Raw genomic sequence first — 16,757 nt, 5'->3', positions numbered from 1 at the left:
ATCACTGCTGGCACTGTATCAAAATCATGTAGGACAGGCCTAAGAAAAACAATTCACTTGGCCTCTCTGGCATTTATGTTCTCATAAACAAAGTGGTCAACAAGTAACAAGATTATGAAACTTTTAGGTCTCTTGGGCAGCAGCCAAACCTACATCTAAAGCAGGAGTCTGTTTCCTAACATCTTAGAAAGATTGAAAGGAAAGGAAAATGAGACCATTTCCTTTGGATTTTTATCTTTAAAAATTTTCTCTTGCTTCCCATTGTGACTAAACAAGATATCCACCAAAGTGAGGTTTCATTTTTTTAGCTCATCTCTGCCTAGTATTTCCTACCCTGGCAAAACTTTGTAACATCTCTAGTGGGGATTTCTTCCCATCCACTGCTCTCCCTGCCTCATTTGTTTCTCAAAAAGAATTTGTATATGTTTGAATATGGGACGATAAGAAATGCAAACACTTATGCAGGTTTTGGAAAAGAAGAAAAGCACAAGGTGTCTCGGGCTTTCAAATACTCATCACACACGGGCATCCTGGCTGATCTGCCAGCACAGTGGGGGTGTAATGTCCCCAAAAAAAGGTAAAATTTGGGCTGTCATGAGACATTGACTTTTGAGGGGAGGAAGAGGGGGAGTATAAGTGATAGGAGTAGTGAGGAAAAAAACATGACACATTTAAGACAAATGAGAAAACACAAATGAATCATCTTTGCAGAATTCAGCCAAAATTTATCCAGAGGGATGGAGGAAGAGGGGAAAAGGACACAAAAATACAGCCACAGCAAATACTAAGCTGCAGCTCTGGTCTTAAAAATCTAACAGGAGATGTCAGGGGATTATTTCTAATCCCTGTAGAAATTCTCTCCAAATCTGTCCAGAGCACTTTTGTTTAAAGAAATTACAATGGCAGTGGCACTAGAAAAGCCAACTCCAAAGTCAGAAAGTTCACAGCTTGTTTGGCAGATCAGCATTTTTCCCCCATTTACTCCCCTGTTTGAAAGAGTTTTATATCAGGCTCTGATAGAAGTGATTTTGTAAATTTTTTGTAACTTTCTCAGAAAACCTTGAGGTTTACTTGAGACACAAACACACAAGTGTCCACCAAGAGATGAGGGGACAGAGGGAACAAAAACATGTGACAATGCAGGAAAGATGGATTCATTTAGATGGAGACCTTAGCAGGAAAGACTGGAAATGACACAGGTTGAACACACATAGGTAAATCAAGGAGCCTAGAAATTAGGAGACGGATTGGAATTCTCTCCATATAAAATTTGAAATTGTCAAATTTATCTTGATGCATTTCTGACAGGAAACCCACTGTGCATTCACCTGAAGCACATAACTCATGTCTGAAGTCTTTAGGCTTGAAGGTAACTTAAAAAAAAAAAATATATAGCTGCAATAACATGAAAATACAGAAAACTGAGCAAAAATTGAGGTCACAGAGATTTGCTCCATACCTACACAGATGTTAACAGAGCCTGAAATGATGACTGACACCCCAAGACCAACTTAAGCCCAGCTCACCTGGTTGAGACAAGTATTATTAGACAGGGTACAAATGTTTTCATTGACAAATGGAAATGGACTTTTTATCTTTTGAAAAGGCTGGCCTACAAAGCCCACAGGGTGTTGCTCAGCCACCCCTCAGCAGAATCCAGCCAGAGCTGTTTAAACACTACTTAGAGCAGGCTGAGCCAATACAAATATAAATTGTGATTAGCAATCAAATACTGATCACAACAACTGAAAAACTGACCTGCTCAGTATTTCATCACTCCTGACATTTTGAAAATTTGCTTCCAGAACTGCAGTTTACTTTAATTCTCACTCCCACTCCTGTTCTCAGCTTCATCCAGCAAGGAGGGGGGCAACATCTTTAAAATGTTCGAGGAAGAGAAAGGAGAGAATTTGAAGAGTGTTTTGTGCTCGGGCTGATTGACAGAATTCAGAACCACCTGCATGATTTCTGTCCATGAAAGGGATTCATTAAGCAGCTCTCCCTGCCCTATTTGCTTGCTAAGTTAGTTTCATGATAATTCTGAGAAGGAAATAGTTCAGTGCAGACATGAACTCATTTGGATCGGTGCCCTCAAGCAAACGCAACTGGAGTAGAAATCTTACACATATGAGGTGCAGTAAGGCAGAAGGGAAAGGAGCCGAATTTCAGGGGGTGAATGCTGACTGTGGGCTAGATCAGAACAGCAGCACCAGATAAGAGCTGGATTGCTCAAATTCAGCATTACCTGCGTGAGGATCCTTGCTGACTTGCATACCCAATGCAAACCTTCAGTGAATTCTAATAGGCCTCTTTCTTGTACTTTCCAGCCAAAACCCCTTTTGAAGTTTGGCTTTCTGTGCTCCCAACATTGAAAAGCAGAAAAGAACTGCCAGGAATTCTCTTATCACCAGCCCTGTCAAGTGCTACATTTCACTCAAGCCTGCATAACAAAACTGGGTAGGGGAGGAAGGGATCTAAGTGTAAAATGCAGTCAGGCCAAGGAACCAGCTGGCAGAAAACAGGGACTCCATCCTCTGGAAGATAAACCTTATAATTTGTGCATTAATTATAGCTTATTTACCTTCCTTATCCTGCATTTTTTTCTCCCAACTGGATTTTGAAGCAAAGGCCTGAGCCTTTATACAAACAAGCTAATGGATTCTAATGGCTCACCCTGATGCAGCATTATTTAATCATAGCAGCACTTCATTTTCCCTGCCGTATTCAGGGAAGAAAAAAGAACAAAGAACAAAGACTGCATCCACATTCAGCTGTCTCAACCAAACACATCTTATTTCAGTTTCCAAATTCCATTCTTTCTATTGTAGTCAAATTTTCTCATGCCTTCAATCTTAGTATACTCCTTCCTTTTAATTAAAAAAAATACAATAGAAATTTAAGTATTTAACAGTATTTAAGAAAGATACAGTAGAATGCAGCAGTTACAGGTTGTTGCACATACTTTTTAAAGACTTTTCACCTTCTGTGTCCCTAGATCCCATTCCCATTGTGCTTTTGGATGCATTCTGTTCCTTTATCTCCCCTTACTATTTATTCCCCTTACTCTTCACACACTCCCAATTATTTGCCAATTGCCAAGATGATTCTTTCTCAGTGGGAGTGGACCAGGCACAGCCACCCGTGCTCCTCTACACCTGGAGTAAACAAAAGTGGTCTGTCAGATTTCTCCTCAGCACCTTTTGCCTATTTGGCCACCCAGCACCACCCGCTCAGCCTTGTCCTCTGCCCTTTCTCCTGTCCCTTCCGAGGGTGGGGAAATGCTTTCTCACAGCATTTCTCCTCCCCCAGGTGCCACCCAGCCTGTTTTTCCCTATTGTCAGGTGTATCCCACACAAGAGACCTGGTTTTTACCTCATGGTTGCCAGGAAAGGTATAAATTAAATAATTAATGCTGGCACTCCACCAATCACACCCGTTTCACTTAACATCACATGTGCACTCCGCCCTACCTTACTCACACGATTTAATTCTTGGGCTCTTTTCCTGTCCCTCTTTTTGCTGCAATCCTCCTGTTCGTGTTTGATCCTCCCACAGACCTCAGCAGTTTGTTCAGTCCTCACTTGTCTCTGCCTCTCTTTCCCCATCATGTCTCCATTCTCCCCTAGTGCCCTCCTTTTCTTCTCTGCCTCACTTTTTCTCTGTCCCCCTTCCTCCTTCCCCCACACCAAGACTCTTAACACTACATCTCTCCTTGCATCTCTCACCATCAGCACAACTTATTTTCTTTCACTTGGCCCAAATCTTGAGGAAAATCCCATGAATATTTAAAGAAAAAGGGTAGGAAGTAACTCATGTAAAACCTGCAGCTCTTTCAGAAAGGTGTCACTTCCCATGAGGAATGACAAAGCACAAGGTCAAACCTCACAGCACAACATCAGAGCACAGCCTGTCTTTTATCCTCGATGGGGTCAACATGATTGTCTACAGAACAAAGAGGTGGAAGACCAGCACACCTCACCTCTCCCTGGACAAATAAAGCACCCCATTTGTTCCAGGTAAACGGAGGAAAAAGAAAGCTGGTGAAAAAGCAGAAATGAGCTGTTGCTGCCAAGTTGTTTTAATCAAAAATTCAAGTGCCAGCCATTCAATCCACTCCTTGACTCCTTTCAGTTGCACCAGCAATGGTATTGTACAGACAATTATTTCTGTACATACTGTTTGTCCCAAGGCATTTAATGTCGCCCTTGCTTTCACCAGAGTTGTCCATCTATTCCAGCATCTAATAAATATTGGTATAGCCGTGACATTTTCTTGATAGTCTGCTACACAAGCTTAGATAAATCTGTCAAATAAAACCTTTTGTTTCTGAACTTCTGAAATGTAGGGTGCAACTGCTCTACAGGTCAACATGAAGCATTACCAGAAATATTTAAATCACATTTTATTTTTCAAGTTCAAAAATAACAATTAGCTTTATTTACCACGTTACACATCTCAGATTTAAAATATCATGCTCTATTTAAATATCCAAGTGACAACACTATACAAATAAAATGTTACACAAAATATATATTTAAGAAAATGTTTTGGTCTTCAATCTGAACAATAAATAGACAGGCACTTCTACATATACAAAGAAAGCGACCACTATTTAGAGTAATTCTTCTAAGCAAGATGTGGAAATAGAGAAGATCTGAGTTTTGAGGACACATGTAACTCTACATGAGGCTTCATGCAAACTTCAAAGTTTGGTTTGGAATTTGAAACTCTTGGGATGTGCACAATTCTGGATTCACTGGCACTTTACAGGAGACCCAAACCATGCTCTCAAGAAGCAATGTGCAATTTCAGTCATTTCCAGCAAATCAAGCCACCTGATCACATTTAGTGCCCAAACAGAAAACAAGGATTGACAGGCTTGACCAGAGTAGCTTTCCACATAAATAACATGAGCAACAAGTCAGCTTCAGTATGTAGGCTTGAGGCAGGGGCAGCCCTACCTGCCCAGCCCTGAAAAAACCTCATCTTTTCCCTTACACATTGAGCTCTTAGGGGGCATTTCAAGCAGAATTATGCTTTTGTTTGTTTGTTTGTTAGTTTTTTAAAAAAAAAGCTTCATCTAATAAAAGGGTATATCCTTCAGACACACGTACACTTTGCACAAAGGATTGTAAGTGAAAGAAAAATAATACTTCTCCAGGGTGCAAAAGAACTGAAAACTGTAAATAAAATAAAAAAACCCTAAAATTTAAAGTCTTGTAACCATATCGTATCTAAAAGTAAAACTACATTCCCCCAGTTTGTGTATTTTCAATTTACAGTGGTTTCCACACACAAACACCACTCAAGGGAAAATTATTTTCCACCATCACAATTGATGAAAGATGCATTGTGGTAGGCAATCCCTGTTTCCAGTACAGCTAGCCAGTCACTGACAGCTAGTTATAGCTTCAAAGTCTTTTTTCAAAATTAAGACCAATATTGAAACATAACGACCACCAGGACCACCAGTGGAAAAGTCAGGACCAAGTCTTCAAGCCATCCCTTCAAATTTTAGTATTACTCTCGATTTCAGAAGTACAGGAAAAAGTTTACAGCAAAAATTCAGTTATTAAACAGAGCTTCAGTGATCCAAACTTGCCAACTTTTTAGGACTTAAGACACTTCTGCACATTATTTTAACAATTTAAGTGTGGGTCTTGCAAGCGTGTCCAAATCTTAATCATTTCTTGGGGTTTTCTACTATGCACTAACATTAAGTTTGTGTAGGAACAAATGTTATTTCTGTATTTCTCTTCGATATCAAATGTTTTGAAGCCTTTGTGTTTTTCCGGAGCAAGCCCAAGCTTCTGAAGGCACATTCCAGTATAAACATCATCGATAGGGTAGAGGAGTACTTGGTCAGATGCATTATTCAGTCTTAGTGCCAGATCACCAGAGTACAGGAACCCACCGCCTCCCGCGTACGGCGGATACGAACCTTCATAAACGCTCTCTGGGATGTAGTACTTCAATTTTTTCTCTCTGTGAGGTCCAGCATCTTTGATCACATCACCTATAAATAAGTCTTTGGCTTTTTCCTTTGATAAGCTCTTCAAGTAATCCAGGATCTGATTGGTATTCACAAAAACATCATCATCACCCTTAAAAATAAACTGCACATTTGCGCAGCTACTGCTGACCCACTTCAGAAACAGCACCTCTTTCAGAGTCAGATTGAAGAAAGTGTCTCTGTAGTTCCAGAGGAGAATGTCATGGTGGGTGTCGCTCTCAAATTTAATCATGTGTGAAAGGTCAGGAAAATGATCCTCTGGTGGGGTCTGCCCAAGTAAGAAGACCCTTCTGACTATCAAATCCCCTGATTCTATTTCCTTGCCCCAGGATTCCCTAATTGCTTGTCTTCTATCAAAATGGGGTATAAGTGACTTAATGGCCAGCAGCAGGAAAGGTTTCTGTTCACACTTGTTTGGCTGATCCATTAGCAATGAGTAATTTCTACACCTCAAATAGAGGAGGAAGTCTTTGAATCTGTCTGGCAAGTTTGCAAAGTCACTAATCTCTGAGTGCACCAAGGGGTCAGGGTCACAGGAACTGAGGACGCTCAGGTTAGAAACCAAGTTCTCTTCCACAGTCATATTGGAAAGCAAGGACAGAATAGGGTTGTACAGCAACTCAAGCTTCTGTTGCTGTTTGTTCCAATAAGCTTTGTGAGGAGTGTATTTCCTCCAGAATTTGCTACGTGGTATAACAACACGGCCTTTTGCATTCTTGTCTTGGCTGCCACTCTTGGAGACTTCCACAATCACATAAATAAAAATGTTTACCATCATCAGAATTCCCAGCAGCTTTAATCTTCTGCGTCCAACACTCATTTCTCATATCTAGAAATAAATTCAAAAAAAGGTTTTTAGTTTTCTTCATAGCAAGTTCTTGATCTCATTAAAAATGCAAACTACTTTCAAATGCCAGTTAGTAGCCTAAAAACCAGGGTTACCTACACCCCCAAAGAAGCAAAAGCTAATCAGTCTCTAATACATACACATATGGTTTGGGGTTGCATCACCAAGCTGGTACAAATGTGAAGTTTCCATTTCCAGCTTAGGAAAGTTACGCAGCTTTTCATGTTGAGTCTAAATTAGCCAGCAGTTTCTGCTTCTCATTTAGATCCCCTTTAAACACTTGACTGTATAATAATTAGAATCTGAGCCCTTAGCTTGGCAGACAGAGAAACTTTTTTTTTTTTTTTGCTAGTAAGGTGAGCTGAAGGGTATAGAATAAATTGCTATATGATAAGGTCAGTTATTTTTAAATTAGGTTTCAAGCTTTTATACTTGCACTCTCACACCTTCCAACTACCTAACGGGCAGAGCCAAGTTTTAAAGCACACAATCAGTTTCTGACAATTTCACTTGGCTGCTCCTCGGAAGAAAGGCTGACAAAACTTGCCAGCTGCATTGCTGATATTCAGACAGAAGAGAACAAGAACTTGGAATTTTTTTCCCCTCCCAACTGGAAAAAGGGAATTCAAACAGTAAATGAAAGTAGAAGTGTAATTATTATGAGGAAGGAAAAGAACCTGAAAAGAAATAAAAAAGGAGAGGTCTCCCATATATGCAAGACTTGGAACAGTATGTGTACATCTTTGTCATACAAAAAGTTCCATGATCCATCTTCAGTTTTTACAGGGGGAGAAAATGGATCAATCCCTCTTTCTTCCACAGCTGACAGAATGCAGGTACGAGGCATACAGTACAAGGAGCAACATGAAAACAGTGTGTTCCTCTAGAGCAGTGCTTACCAAACTGTTTACTAGCTCTGGGGTACATCAATGTACAAGCTCCACAAATAATTCAGAATGAATAAGAAGGTTACAAAGACTATGCTGAAGTCACATACAGAACTCACTGTCAAAGACACTTTCATGTGCCAGGAATATAAATGATTATTGGAAGATCAGGAAAACCTAATGTAATAAAGAATTTGTACGGACTGCTGGAAGCCCAGCTGTGAGCAGTACCTCAGGACCTGAGGTCACAGAGCAACAGCAGACAGGGAGGCAGACTGAGAAGTACACCTTGCACTTGCTGTTTTCTTTTTTTCAGCCATCCCCAGACACCTGAGCTACACTGACCCTTGGTCTCTTATGGTTTCACCAGCCTTACCTTGTTTTACTTCTCAACAAGTTAAACACTAAACTTCTAAAAATGTAAGAAGAAAGCAGCAAGTAAATAATCAGTAATCTTTTTTCTCTTCTTTGACCCATAACCATCATTAAAACCAAAAGGGGGTGTGTGGGTGTTTTTCTGGAACTGAAATCCAAAGCCAAATCCTAGAAAAGATGGCCTCTTAGAAAAATGTCTGTGCTTCCTCAAGTATCATCTGCATATTTATCTGTGTATAGGTTCAGGCCAGATCTACTTTATTTCATATTCTACTCTCAGTCACCCATGAACTTTCTGCTCTAATTTTAAAGTAGTTTTCTTCTCTATCTCAAAGACAAAACCATACTTGTGGTCAGCACCATCATTTAAGATAAACAGCTGTTCAGAAAGCACTGGGTTTGGTCACACAGACTTCAAAGAAACTTTATCCTCCTCTTTAACTGTCACTAAAAACAGATAAGTACACTGGTTTTCTACATTTATTTTTCACTAGACACAAAAATAGTGGAGAAGGAGCACTCCTCTGTTTTGTGCTACTCCACAGAGCTCAGCATGTACATCAGAGCTTATCTGCCCTGTCCTCAACAGCACTTCCCACTAAGCAACAAATGAGGTGGTATCTGACCTATGATCCTGGGACCCCAGAGACAACAGGGTGACTGCTCCCTCCTAGGAACAGCCAACAAACAAGAGCTCAATCAAAGCTTGATTTTCCAGGATATGCAGCACCACAGAGCTCATGTGTCACAGCCCCCAGCTTACCAAGCTGATAGTATTCAACACCTCTAAGGCATCTGGATACTTGACCTGAGACTCTTCTGACACAATGAGACACCATTTGCAAGGAATGTCAGTCCACTATGACTGCAATCCCCTGCAGCAAATGAGACCGGGTTCCTGAGCAGAAAAATCCCCATTTACTGTTGGACTTGGTAGAGTTTTTCAGCAGAAAATGTACAAGTCTGGCGAGGTGACAGTGGTTCCATCTCACAAAGCACAGTAAATAGTATCACCACCATAAGCAAACACAGCCTCTATGCTGTTCCAGGCTGTGGATCCACAAGCAGCTGAACCAGTCTAATCATCTGATGTCAAAGCCCAAGGTAAAACACCCAGCTTTTCCACCTCCTTCGAGTCTGACAGAAGCCATGGCTTTTCACTGTAAATACCTTTCTGAGGGCAGGAGTTAGGCTGTATTTTCTAAGTGGGCTGAGTACCACATCTACATTATCTGACTGCCAAACCCAAGCATTACAAGCCCATTTACTTACTGGGGTTGACAAAAGATAAGATAATCCCTATGACTTGCAGGTATCACAACTACCACCCTACTGGTCCAGGACTAAACTATCAGGAATCTGGCAAAGCCGAGTATCTAACAGACATCACCACCCTTCTCTCTTTGCAGAGACTGTAACTGGTGCTAGGGCAGACTTGGATGTTCTCATATAACTTCATTTTAGGGCCCGATATCCCTTGCAGCAGCTGTACATGCAGCACCACTTCTGACAGTGCCAGCAACAGCACGTGCAGTAGTGACACTGCTGCTTCCGAAATTAACTGGTTTAGCTACTTAGCACATCACAAGCCATATGGAGTCCTTCTAACCTCCTGTGAGATGAATCAGTTGTCTAATAGCTCAGCTCTGTTCAGTGAGTCAAGAGATTTCTGGACCTAGCAACAGCAGTTTTGGAGCGAGATGATGCTGAGAGCCCCGGGCTGTTGTACCAAGCCCGTGCTATTTCCAGCTCTAAAGAACTTGAACGCTCTTTATTTTCTAACTGCACACCATCAAATCCCCTCCCCCCTCAGAATTTTACACAAATCCCCTTTCATAGGACAGTAGTTAAGAAAACCTTAACAACAGGAGAATATTGAACAGATATCCGTGTTGCCCTTTTGCAGAAGGCTGCCTCACACAGTGGTTACCAGTGGAAACAGTCAATGTTTTCTGTGCTCTCCCAGCAAGACAGCCTGAAACTATGTTCCAGCTGCAGGAAAGTAACCAAGATAGCAACACGCTACTCAAAGCATGAACAACTGCACTGACATTCAGAGCAGCTGATGTTTGTTTTAACATTACTTTTCATTATTTCCATTTATCTGCTTTGAGACATCTTTGAGCATATTATTTAGCTTTGGGAGAAATTCTAATCTTCCAGTATTAAAATACCAAAGGACACCAGTCAAACTCAGGCATGGAATTTCAAGATCCAAGTAAATATAGCAAGACTAGAGAAGGATGTGCATATATTTTCCTAAAACACAGCCCAAGGCATAAAGAACTAAAAAGAGTTTGAATAAAGGCCAAAGCAACTTCACGTTCTGTCTCCCACTAGTTATCTTCAGCACATTTTTTCTCCAAAACCCCTCAAAAGCAACACCAAAAAACAACAACCCCACCAAAACCCCCACACTCATCCAAGAGAACCAATGGTAGTGAGGCATTTGTCTAGTAGTTCTCCTCTGGTTTTCTGTAATACCGTTTTAGAGGACCAGACTTGTATTTGAGCAATGTTGACTTATGTAATTGAACCTACTCTAACTTTGTCCAACCATTTTTTGAATTTCTCTGTATTTCAACAGCTGTGAATTATCCTGGCTCCTCAATTTTTCCCCACACCAAAAACTTGTAATGACTCACTATTCTGTTACCATACACGAGAGGAACCCTCAGAAAACACTAATTATTAATTAAAAATGTATGACATTATTTTCTCAATATACATTTGCCATACAAGCTACAAGATGAACTTTCATCAGTCAGCCCTTCCCCTTCTATCTGGTCATTTTTGATACGACAGTAACGACAACAAAAAGAAATAATTTACTACTTTAATTTACTACTGTAAAAATTAAGTGGAGGTTTTTTTTTAGAGTTATCTATCAGTGGATTTTGGTATGAGGTATATGCCTCATACCAAAACAGTCCGTTCTGCACAAACACCATGAAGTCATCATGCACCGCACACAAGGGACGGCTCTGGAGTGCAAGAGCAAAACAAGACTCCACTTGCAGGCTCTGACCTCACCCAAGTCACAACCACAACCGAGCAGAGGAAACATGTTCCAGCAGGGCTCTTCTCCAGCACCAGCCACAAGTGACCACATTCCTGCACCAGGCATTCCTGCACCAGGCCGAGTCAGCCTTCACTAGGCAAGAGCATCATCGAAGCCAGCTGCTGCAGGAGCAGTGCAGACAGCCCCTGCAGCCATATGTGGGATCTGTGAGCACTGCCTTTAAATCTCTCACACTGCTGCCAGCTGCACGGCAGCAGGGTTTTGTTGTCCAGCGGCAGCAGGGTTTTGTTGTCCAGCGGCAGCAGGGTTTTGTTGTCCAGCGTCTTGCTTCTCCAAGTAATCAGATAACTCACATTGCTCAGAGCAGGCACATTCCAGTGAAACTCCAGAAGTTTACTAGTCAAAAGCTGCTACAAACCAGTGGGGAAGTTCCTACTGCATTCAAGTTTGTGAAAGCTTCATAAGAACTCCAAACTCCCTCTCTCTAATACCTACTTGATTTGTGCCTCACACTACTGATGTCACCTTTCAACTGTGCTATTAAAAGACTAAACAGTTCTTTCACTTACTGCTGAATGCTAAGTTCTGAGGAGCAGAATTCCAGAATCATTACAGTAAGTTCTACTATGTTTCCTGCCACCATGTGGACTAATTTCAGGTCTTCCCCTACCACTAGCTCCTTCAGCAGAAAAGAGAAGCTACCAGAACATTGCCTTTTAAGGTGTGCTATTTAAAATAACATCTATGAAACAGAAGTTTTGTTGACTTTATATTGGTGCTTAGAAATACTGCAGCAACACCCACAGAGTCTGCAGTTATCTTTGCATCAAGTTATCTTTACAAAGCCATTCAACAGTAAAAACTTACTTTTAATTTCTTTAAAACCACCCTATGTGAAATTCCTGCTTGACAGAGCACTTAGAGAAGGAGGAGATACCATAGGTTCACCACTGCCTCTAACTGAATACTTCCAACCCCAAACCAAACTGCTGAAATCCCCAAGCCTTCAACCAGAGTAAACTATTTTTTCAGCCATTTTTAAATAAGTCAGCTACCAGTAAATCAGATTATCCCAACCCCATCTGCCTTTTAAGTTATTTGCAGGTGTCTCTCACAAAAACTCTGGGTTTGATTGAGAAAATATTTAAATATGATGCACCTACTGAATTCACTGCAAGTTAGACCTAAATATTTTCTTTTAACCTGTTAAACTTAAATCCTTGGATTGGCTGAAAGAATGTTCAGTTGCATATTTGAATTCTTGTATTTCTATAGAACATAAAGACATATGCAAGAAAAGGCCATTATGAAAAATATTCTGTAAACTCAGTCCCAGGCTTAATAGATATTCCAATTTTTCTACTGGTATAGACTGCTTGAGTTTGGTCATGGTTTTCCACAGGATGAATAAGCAATGTAGCTGCACATGTACACCTCACTTCCATAAGTCAGTTGGAACAATAGCAGTGTCTCAATAAATTAGTGCATCATGCTAACATTACCATTCTGCACTGGCATGCCTGCAGCCACACTAGAAGATGTGAAGCTATGAAGGTGTTCCTAACTGCTCATAAAAAAAAAAAAAAAAAAACCCAAACCAACAAAAAACTTGTGATGAAAAATGTTTGGTTTCCTTGTTTAACAGTAAAAATAGTTTGGGTTGTTGGTCTCATTTTTTTCCCCAGTAATTTAGATTTCACACTAACAACTAAGTGTAAGGTCTCAACTCACTAAAAAAATTAATATTAAAGTTTAATATGCCAGTTGAGGGCCTGTGGTAGCAGATGTGACCTTTTTTTTCCCAATTTGTTAATGCTGAAAATTCCCATGTCATTCCAAAGTCAGTTCAAGCTTGAGAATGATGACATTGTAAATTTGTTAGAAATAACCTGGAGCTGCCAGCTTCTGATTTAAGAAGAATTTTAGTTTTCACTTGACAGGCATCAGCTTGAATGAACAGTAAATTAAAAAGATTCAAGAGAAGGGGTTTAACCAAGTGTCAGCAGAGAAATATTTCTTGGAACAAAATTATTTGTCATTCATCACATCAATTAGAAGTTGGGGAGCACAGTTCCATGTCAGTTTAAAACAGTTGCAGTCATAGCTGACTCATTCCTGTAATTTATTCCTTCCCCTGCATAAGCTGCACAGTCCCATCTACCTTTGCACTGATTTGATTGTGGTGAATCATTTCAGTTAGCTGGAGGACGATAAAGAGCCGACAACAAAGCAGCAATTAGCTTTCAGCCAGCTCCCATCACCCCTGATGTGCTGCACAAACACCAGGAGTGGTGCAGGAGAAGAGGGAAGGCTGGCACAGCCCAGGCCACAGCAGAGCCCATCTGTGACCAGCCTCAGCTTTCATGTACCAGCACACTACTGCTGCTGCTGGTTCCTACCTTCACCCAGAGCTCCCTCGGGCAGGGCCAGGCACAACCAGCACTGCTCCACCAGAGGCACAGAGTCTGGCCCACCCATTCCACTACAAGGTACACCCCGGGCCCGAGTTTCTCAGGTACTTTCTGTACCCAGGTCAGGGGGCAGCGACTGGCCCAGCGTGACCCACCCACATCTGCTGTTTGCTGTGGGGTTCCTTTCAGCTGCACCCTATCTGCCCATAATTACTAGAAAGCCAAGGAAGTGGATAAGGAAGCACCTTCCTGGCAGACACCCCATGCTTGTATCAGTGCTAGTTCTGGTGAGAAAGAATGGATATAACACACTGCAAACCCAACTGATGCTTTCAGAGGGCATTTAAAGAGAGAAGATCTGCGGGACAGACACTCTCTTCTTACTTTTGTGCTGTATTTGAAATACAACTCATGATTTAGAAAACCTACGCAAAATGCAGATAACTGTATTTTCCACAAACAAGACAACTCGTCTGCTCCTGATCTCTTCCAGTTTGAAGATAAAACCAGTAATTAATCCTGCCTTAACCATATTCCAACCACATTTATGTCTGCACAGAGAGCAATTATTATTTAGTCAACTAACAAAACCATCCTTCAAGCACATTACCTCCGGCCATCAAAATTCTACCTCTGCTCTGTCTTCTTGCCCACCTTAGACACAAATCACACTACTAAAAACTATGTTTCAAAAACAAGAACAGTGTAACTTCGAACAGCTGATGAAGCCAACACCTACCCCTGGTTACCACTGTCCTTCTGGGTTAAAAATAAATGCTGGTTTTCAATTTGACTTCCCTAAACTGCTGACTTTGAATGATGGGATACACAACTGGGAGGGTAAAATTCCCAGCCATATTCCCTGCCAGTGCTATGTGGTTACTCAGAAGTCAATTCAAACCAAATTCATACTGAGAATATTCATCTCAGAATTCTGGGATCTGCCTCTGAACCTACAGTATTGAGCTAAACACACGTTTAAGAATGCAAAACCTACATTTTAAAATGCAAATACGTGAAAAATACATTTGCTTTCAAGTGGTTTTGGTTTCAGGTGTAATTAACATTTACAGGAAAAGTTCTTCATCTTTCTGAATAAGTCATTTTAAGTTCAGAAAAATCAGTGGAGTTGTAAGCAGAGAAATTCATTGTCCTCCTTCAAAGCTGTAAAACCTAAGATACAGATCTCGTTCCAGCCTACTAAGTTTATGGGAAAGGGAACAATTTCTCCAGCAGCTTTAGGCAGCTAAAGATGCATATAAGTATCAGGAGGATTTTCTAAAGGATCTTTAAGCCGGCTAGGCAGCTAACTCCCATTTTTGTTAACAGCAGATAAGCATCTAACCCGATTAGAAACACCTTCTGTACCTGTTACCTGCAGACCGAAGTGAACTTCCACAAAACTTGAGAGTGGTTTGAGTAATCAACTTCAGGTTGTTCTGCATGGGTTTTGATTGTTTTTATTCAAAAGCAGATCAACAATAAGTTTGCAACAACAATTTCCATCCCAAAGACAGCTTCCCATTAGCAGTTTCTAACTTTCAAATACCAGATTAAAAAATATAATTGCTCAAGTAAGATAAACCAGCACTACATTCAGGATACAGTTGGGCATTCAGCAGCAGCTCTCCTTAAACTCAGTTAAAAGGATTCTATCCTTTCCCAGGTCATTAATTCCCATATTTGCGTAGCTCACTGTGTTAAATTATGTAAACCCACAAGACAAGCAAACAGAAAAGGTTATTTCTCAACTCGCTTAGTTCCTCAATTCAGTTCACCACTCAGCTGCACGAACAGCTACACCAGCACAAGGCGGGGAGGGGAGCACAGACCGCTTCAGCCTCCGAAGTGCCCCAGGATACAGCAGGATACTCCCGGCAGCACACTAGGGCAGGAGCCTGCACATCCCACAGCACAGCATGCACACCTCGGTGGGGCACACAAACCTTCAACCACACCGTAAACTCTCCTGTAAATCCCATACCAATACAAAGGTCGTCTGCCGGTTCATAAACCACTGAGCCTCGGGGAATTACCCTTTTATGGGGAAATTAGTCATTCCCAGCCACAAGTCAAGATTTCTTGCTCATTTGATCCAGATAGCTGGCTTACAATTGAAAGGATTTGGTCAATTCACTCTCAAGACTAACTCTTTGGAGTGTGCTTAAGATGAAGCAGCTGCTAAATTTCAGAAGTTATTTACAAAGACGAACAAAACCGTCTCGAAATTAAATGCTTTTTAATTCTTACTGTTGTATTTCTCCCAAACAACAAAGCTTTCTTAACCAACTGCTGATGGAAACTGTTTCATCAATTCTCCCATGAAAACTCTCAGCACCATCACACACAGGGATTCTTTTCCTTACTTAAATGCTAATTGCCTCTCACGAGGCACCAATTCAATCATTCTTCTGCACAGTTCGTCACAAGACAACTTAATGATCCAGTCTTTCACTGGGTTTTACACGATCTGGAAACTGGGGGAAGTTTATACTTAGGCACTTTCGAAATCCTAAAAGGCTCAAGGAAATCAGCGAGGGAGATACAGGCAAAGAGCAGGCTTGAGTCCCAGGTACCTGTCAGTGCTTTCTATGTAAAAGCAAAATGTGACTGGACAGGTCTGACATTTAGTCCACAACCTTTGGTCAGTGACTTCTTCACTCTATCCTAAAATGACAGGAAGAGCCTGTATTTCATTCTACCATGATCATGATCATATTTTATTTCTTTTTTTTTGATGTTTTTTAAGCACATGAAAGGGGCTTGCTTACATAAAGGGATACAACAGTGAACTGATAAAAACATCTAAATATACCTCTGTGGGGTCAGAACGTGGCAGAAGAGGGATAACACATTAGGAATTTTTGTGAACTGCACTCACAGGCACAAATTCTTCTCCAAACCACGCGAAGCGCTGTCCCGTGCAGGGCCAGGAGTTGGACTCCAATGATCCCCGTGGGGATCCCCATTCCAACTATGATTCCATAATAAATATGGAAACTCACATGAACACAGCCCATGACACACCAGAAACATCAAACACTAACCCCATGACTGCACATGCACCCAATCACCCAACCTCCTTCCTAAAGTAACTGTTAACATTCTGGTTAGAAATGAATTAGGGATTAATATTACATATACCTGAAAAAACTTTTAAAGTTTGAATTTAAAAAGTAAATTCATGCCTATTTGCTTCAAA

The 16,757-nt window shown here is 41.0% G+C and overlaps 2 protein-coding genes across 9 annotated transcripts in view; both read right to left on the bottom strand.

Moving 5' to 3' along the window:
* LOC103821345 (uncharacterized) overlaps nt 1-16,757 on the bottom strand; it is a 45,101-nt gene that overhangs the window by 25,209 nt on the left and 3,135 nt on the right. The window lies entirely within an intron of this gene.
* Nucleotides 4,388-16,757, bottom strand: part of B3GNT2 (UDP-GlcNAc:betaGal beta-1,3-N-acetylglucosaminyltransferase 2) — a 73,974-nt gene continuing 61,604 nt past the window's right edge. For all 3 annotated transcript variants that reach the window (XM_050972599.1, XM_030235704.2, XM_030235703.2), the window contains one exon: nt 4,388-6,842. In XM_050972599.1, coding sequence (XP_050828556.1) covers nt 5,640-6,833 — 1,194 coding nt within the window. In that variant the 5' untranslated portion in view covers nt 6,834-6,842 and the 3' untranslated portion in view covers nt 4,388-5,639. The remainder of the gene's footprint in view (nt 6,843-16,757) is intronic.

This window comes from Serinus canaria, chromosome 3 (assembly GCF_022539315.1).
Source record: "Serinus canaria isolate serCan28SL12 chromosome 3, serCan2020, whole genome shotgun sequence".
Lineage (NCBI taxonomy): Eukaryota > Metazoa > Chordata > Aves > Passeriformes > Fringillidae > Serinus > Serinus canaria.
Note: the sequence above shows the minus strand (reverse complement) of the source record. Positions and strands in the feature narration are given on the sequence as shown.